Genomic DNA, 7,128 nt, shown 5'->3' on the forward strand with positions numbered 1-7,128 from the left:
TCGAAACATTGTGATAATTAATGGTTTCGTGCTGAAAACTGATTTCTTCATAATTTATGATCAATGTTAATGACGTTCGTATTTCTGAAGGTTATGCTAAGTAGTTAACCAAAATTATTAAAGATTTTGTGTTTCTTTTAAATATATTACATTTTTTAATATACTTAACATCGCAGTTTGATATATTGTACGCATTCATGCGAAGCGCTATTTTATAGGTCATACTCGTTGACATTTGACAAATGACAGTTGACACTGGACCAGCGATGTTATATCCATTCATCTCTTAGGCTGTCCTAAAATGCATTCTAAATTGTTTTTAACTATCATACTTTTAAATTACTTTATGATTAATAATGAGATTTTTGTTTAATTTAATTTGGCTGTTAGTGGTTATATTAGATTTTGTCTTTATTATTTGTATAAGTTAAACGTAAGCCTTTGGTACTAAGATCTGGTAATGGTAATGATCTTAAGATATAATTCAGGGGAAAGGGAACTCTCCCATCTTTGTACAATTTAAGACCTTTCCTATTTCATTTACAAAGCTTGTATGAAAAAAAAATAGTTTTCGTTTATAATATTTCTTTGCACAACTTAGCTTTTAAGATGTTGACGCCTATAGAGTTTAATATAATGTTATGTAACCTGGTTGTCGGTTAATTTTGTAGGTAAGATGTATAATTACTGCATAATACATATTTAAATAGGATGTTTATTTGTGCTTGTTTTCTTTAAGGTATTTGCACAAAAGATTTCTCGTTCGGAAAAATGTAAAAAATCTGTAATCTCTGTTTAATAATAAAAAGCTATGATCAACAGAGACAAAGGTTATGTATACGTACTTGCACGTACTATTGTACTCTGTAGTGGAAAAAAAAACCAATGATATTAGAACAGTTGCTTCGTGATGGCCAGGTATAATTTATACGTAAACCTTATCTGATTTACTAGTCATGAAAATTATAACTAACCAAAGATAGGGCTCAGTTCTAGTTCTTACTATACGTATTCATATATATCGATTTTACATATCAACCTTATCGCATATAAAATATCTAACTTTGGCGTGCATATAACAAAATGTGGACTAAAGACGATAAATGGTAATTATAGTAACACCCATTGGTTCTATCATCCGGTGTTGAACATTGCAGTTGGAGCTATTCCAAATTGACCTAAGTCTCACATATCAATATAAAATTTGCATATATGTATTAAGAAACTTGAATTTTTTTGTAATTCATGTATGAGTATTTAGGGCGTTAGAATTAATCGTCGCTGAAATAGTAAGATACTGATGTTACGCCACAGTTGAGGCGAGCTGAGGTTTGAAGTAGTTTATGATTTGTCATTTTTTTCGACAAGTCATTGAAAACCTTAACTTGACCAAATATTCTTAGTTTGCAACCGCGTTTCTAAACTGTAGCTGCAGCAGCGTTAGTAGCGAAAGTTAATTCCTCAAGATTAGATAGATAGATTTTGACATAAAGTAATTAAATTTAATTAACTATTAAATCCAATTTAAGCAGTTTAATTGATTAACGATTATATGTAATTTATGTAACGGTTGTGGACTTTAAATACTTTCATTTTCCTAGCCTTTGTTCTAAGTGGTACTTAGTTAAACTGTCTTGTACTTATTTTCGTTATTTTAATAACGATTCTGTTGTTTTGTATTTATGTAACAGAATATAATTAGTGGATTGAGCATATTAAATAAAAAAAATCACACTGATTTTATTTTTGCGGATAAGGGGCCCTTCAAGTTTTACGGAAGCGCTATAGGAGGGGGGGGGGGGTTTAGTCTGTGTGTTTAACAGTAGTCTGTGGGTTTAACAGTATTTACTTTTTTACACACATTACCCACACTTGTCTATGCTTTAAAACGAAATTCAAAATCAGAGTTTAACTTGAACGGCTCCTATCGTATCGTTACCTTGCATAACTCAGCAGTCAAATGGTTCATGTATATGGCGACATATGGCCATTAAATCGGAAAAGAATCGGCAACGGAATTTAATTTTGGTCTATGTACATTACATAATGAGATATCAGATTAAAAATGGGAAAAAAAGAGATGTAGATAAGCAGTCTTGGTCTAGTGGCTTCAGCGCCTTACCTCTGAGGTCGTAGGGTATGATCTGTGACTCACGAATCTGAGGCCGAAACCTAAAAAGCTGTAGCACCACTGATTACCTTCCTTGTTGGCCCGATTATGAGTATAAAAATCGTGTGTATAACGAGTATTGATTCAAGTAAAAATTACCTATTTATATTGGATTTTTTGAATAAGATTAACACTACTCGAAAGAGAGCTTTGTATTAAAAAAATTGCGAAGCATTTTGATTGAAATGTATAGTATTGCATTATTTTTGTAGGTAATTATGATTCTGAACCTGTGTGTCAAACATTTAATCAATTTATGTATAAATATATATAACATTGATCTGATTATTTTATTTCTGTTACAGTATAAATAAAAATGATGATTTGAAAATGTGTTTTAGTTAAAAAGTTTGTTGACTTTAAGACTTACGTTTTTTAGGTTCCCAATAACCTGGTAACTATGTCGCAGTTAAGTAGTTAAATCAGAGATTAATTAAAGATCTATATTCAATCAAGTCGCTAGCATTTTGGTTTAAATAAAGCAGCGCCGAAAACGTTTAACTATCTGTCTGACTGAAAATCAGCGCGTTGATTAAAAATGTAAAACAAGATGGCGTTATGACAACAGCTGATTACTTTTCGAGTCTTTGTTATGGCCAACGTTGTTTTGTTGTATGAGTGGTTTTTTTGTTTCAAATTGTGGTTTTGGTGAAATTATAAACATGTCGACTCCGCCATGATTATTTCGGTGTGATCACATGCACATTATCCAATATGCTATTCGCTCTATTGGTTAACCTCTCATGGACATAATCTGCAAACTCTTGGGCCTTGACCTGCTCAGCATTTAACGTCTTTATTAGAGGGTCAATGAATGAGTTCCGGAGCCAAGATCCAGCTATGGAGCCCTGCACAAATCCTTTCATTGTTTCCGTGATTTTATGGTAGGTATGTGTGATTGCGTCATGCTTCCTTTGCAATCCTTAGTGTTTTTGCGGGGCATTCCTCTTTCACCAGTGGGCTTAGTATTGGCAATATTACAGCTATGTAAGACTTCGTATGTTTAAAAAGCGTGAAAATTCAATTTTAAGCGTATGATGCGACGCTTGCGTGATTAACATAACACATACCATCAGATACTGAATTTCCTTAAAACGTAAGATAAAAAATCTATGTACACACACAATATGTTGACTGATGTATCTATTATGTATTAGTATTCATAAAATACCTACAACAGTCTTATTACACATACAAGCACAGTTTGACAGAATATACGAAAGAGTTCAGTTAACTCCGGTGGTTCCACGATCCAAAATGTGTTTTGGCCCCCGAAACGAGAAACTTCTATGTATAGATCAGTCTAGTAGGTTCTAGACTTCACTGCCCGATCTTAGTCCATGCGCTTATAATTTCTTTTGTTTAACGTCAGGAAATGCTTTTACGTTTGGTATTTTGCTCCAGCAGGGATTATGTGGAACTCAGATTTAATATTTACAACCCTGCCCACTAGAACCTGACGAACGCCTCCAGCTCGCCAAAGAGCAGAGGCAGGTAACAGCTAACAGAGCCCTATCCTGATCCACGCCAAACACAAATACCACAATATCACCATGACTTAGGGTAAACGTGCGAAAGCACCGCGTCGCTGCTCCGGTCGTCCTTACCGGCGGAGCATCTGAATCATTTACAGCCCTTGGCCGTCACAAGTGTATCTTAATATGATATACATCATATATTAAGCTGACTTCTGACAACAGTCTACCTCGGAGGACTGCATCAAATCCACCCCCAACATATGCGCACAATTGCACAAGTGCGCAATGTGTTCCACAAATGCGCTTATAGTGCCCCAGCTAATGGACGATGGGAAAATGAGTTTAGTGAGAAGTATGCAATTACACTGATTTATTTTTTATGGATAAAGGGTTTTGTTTTATTGACATAGGTATACATCAAACGCGCCTTAATCTAGAAAAATAGTGCACAGAATAACACAATTACCTTGTTTCCATTGACTACCCAGACATCCATAACCAATGAGCCATATCTGACTATACAAAGAGCACTACTTTGAAAATTATAATGTTTCCCAAGGTTCAGTAATCAAGCAATTACTGGCACAGTGTTTATTCCCAACTAGTGCATGTTAATAAAATTGAGCCTAACGTAACAGATGCAATTATGAGGTGTGTTTTTTTCTAGATATCAATTATATAAATCAACCACACCCAATAATTGAACGTGAAACTACGTAATTGATAACATAACGAGAATATTAATATTTTCGAATAGACATTGTATAAATACACAGTACGTACGTGTTTGAATTGAGTTGTAAAACATTTGCAGACTAAACACAATGGATTGGAAGGTAAATATAAATCATGGTAAATACTAATATACTAACATGATAACATTAGTGAAGATTCGACAATCGACAATCTAGACTAGTTTGAATCAAAGCATCAGAGACAATATCTCTATTTCATAATTTTCATCCAAGAAATTTGGGTGAGATTCAGAAGCCGGACATAATGCAAAGTTGACTCGAGTATGTCAATTGCATTTGATTTTGACATACGAGAGTCATAGTTGGCCAAGTTTCTTAATCTCGTGCTTATACTGATGAATTTTGGTATAGAATTAAAAAGATTTGTTATAATAGCATACACTATCAGGTAGATTGGTAATGAGTTTTTGTTGTTTGCCTTAATTGGGCGTAAAGGAGGTAAAATAAGTAGTATTCTGTTTGTGAGGATAGTGCTAAAATTTGCTTATAAAAATTACTTAAAATTAAAACTATGCTGCACGACCTATGTTTAATCATAAGAGTCTTAAGAATTATCTAGCAAGCCTGTTAGCGCTAGAAATACCATTTGAAAAAACAACTATAATATTATATTTAACATTTAGAAATTTAAGAAAAATATTATACACATATAGATTTCTAACACTATGAACGTTTTCCTTTTCAGTTAATTGCAGTTTTAAATATTGTGCTATGTGTAACAACAGCACATCCACCGCGTGCTGCAAAATCCGAACAGACTTTTATTAAATATTTTGGCAAAGAAGAGAAGATTAACGCGGAAAATGACAAGTCTGAACGTCAAGAGGAATATGTATGTTGCGTTAAAATATCTTTAGAAATACTTTTAAGGATTACATTTGTCTTTAAATATATATATATTTTAATTTATGTAAAATAATATTAAAAAATATCGCTTCTTTATTGACTTACTATTTTTAGGTGGAATCATATCCCTCTTATGAGTTCTCGTATAAAGTTTCGGATCCTCATACTCATGACTTTAAAGGACAACAGGAAAAACGGCATGGTGACAAAGTCAATGGGAACTACTGGCTTATACAACCCGACGGACGCAAGCGCCTTGTCAAATACCATGCCAATGATCACATTGGGTAAGTGTGTTAAAGTTAATATTATTTATTTACACTGCAAAACACAAGGGCAGTCCAGGGTCCTGTGAATACAAAGGGCCCCCAGTCCTCACTTTCACAAGCCAAGAGCCAACACATACAAACCAAGAGCCCCACAAATTCGCGATTTACCCATGGTAAACCATGACTTAATCCGTTTAATACAAATATTTCAACCATGAAATTTTTAAATTATCTTTTTACAGATTCAATGTCCTTATAGATTATTCACAAAAAGATAACGAGAAAGGTGATGGAGTTGAAAATAAGGAAAGTAGTGAATCTAATGCTAAAAACGAAAACGAAAAAAGAACTTGGCATGTCATTCACGATTATAACATGAAGAAAGCATCAAGGGAAGGGGGCTCTCAGGAAGAAAGCAATACTAGCACTGACGACTGGCCGTCAAAAGAAAATGCAGTATCTGAACAAACTGAAGGCCAGGATATACAAAACTCAAGACAAAATGAAGCCCAAGAAAGTGACAGATCACGAAATAGCCAAGAAGGCAAGAGAGAAAAAAGTAAAGAAAGCACTGAGATAAATTCCAATCAAAGACGTAAAGAAAGTGGAGGTGGAGGTTCCAGACGGAAAAATGAGAATCAAAGCCGTCAAGAGTCTAGTCGTGGAAACTCTAATGAACAACAAAATTCAGGTCAGTCTGTAAGTAGCAAAGAAAACTCCAAAATTGAAAAAAGTGGAGAAAAAATATATTGGTATCGTATTCCACATAAATATTTAAAGAAAGGTTATGAAGTTATTGATGAAATTAAAGAGGAGAATAGAGAGGAAAACAAAGAATTAAACGAAGGTGTTGGAGGGAGAAGTACGGAGACAGCAAATGAGCAATCAGCTGAAAGAAGCAATAGGTCCAATGAGGAAAAAAATGAAGCGAGTGGAGAGCAAAACAGCGCTTGGCGAGAATCAAGTGAGAATGGAAGTAAAGAAAAGGTGTATGGATATAAATCATACGTATACCACATTCGTCACTAAATTCTAGGGACCAAAATACATCACACACATAAAAGAGCGAGTACAACGCCGTTTACGAAATCTTCCAACCGAATACATATATTATTTATAAAATGTTGTTTAATTTATTTACTTTAGCGATTTACTGTAGTGATTACAATATGACCAATGAATTTTCTTTTTCGTTAGACCTCACATTTTTATCTAAAAATTTCAAATATTATATTAGATATTAAAAAAAAGATTCCACTTAATAGCCATAATTTTCCATATGGATATTGGGAGCTTAATGGGGTACAAAAGGTCGAGTGGAAAGCTATCGATAACTACTTTAACATGCATTTGCAAGTACTTTAGAAATCAATTGATATATACTTAGTATTCAGTGGAAAACATCACCAAACAGTTGCATGTTCTTGTTTGAAATTTTCGAGATTCTATGAGGTAGGTACAGTGGGACTATATTATATGGCCCGTTCCAAAATTCTACAAAAGTGTATTTAAAGAAAACAGAATCACTTTCGGCAAATCATCTGTAATTAACAGACCAATACCAGATGAAGACCTTCACGTGCAAGACACCAAGCCAAGAAATGCAACGA

The 7,128-nt window shown here is 33.9% G+C and overlaps 1 protein-coding gene across 1 annotated transcript; it reads left to right on the top strand.

The window, feature by feature from the left end:
• The first annotated feature begins 5,094 nt into the window (after positions 1 to 5,094).
• LOC110993529 (TNF receptor-associated factor family protein DDB_G0272098) lies at positions 5,095 to 6,611 on the top strand. Its single transcript, XM_022259825.2, has 3 exons — positions 5,095 to 5,235; positions 5,364 to 5,536; positions 5,761 to 6,611. The coding sequence occupies exon 3, from the start codon at positions 5,894 to 5,896 to the stop codon at positions 6,545 to 6,547; it is 654 nt and encodes a 217-aa protein (XP_022115517.2). The 5' UTR covers positions 5,095 to 5,235; positions 5,364 to 5,536; positions 5,761 to 5,893; the 3' UTR covers positions 6,548 to 6,611.
• Positions 6,612 to 7,128: the final 517 nt, after the last annotated feature.

The sequence above is a fragment of the Pieris rapae genome, chromosome 7 (assembly GCF_905147795.1).
Source record: "Pieris rapae chromosome 7, ilPieRapa1.1, whole genome shotgun sequence".
NCBI lineage: Eukaryota > Metazoa > Arthropoda > Insecta > Lepidoptera > Pieridae > Pieris > Pieris rapae.

Excerpts from the sequence above, each read along its gene's own strand:
- LOC110993529 (XM_022259825.2), top strand. The coding sequence starts at position 5,894 with ATGAAGAAAGCATCAAGGGAAGGGGGCTCTCAGGAAGAAAGCAATACT.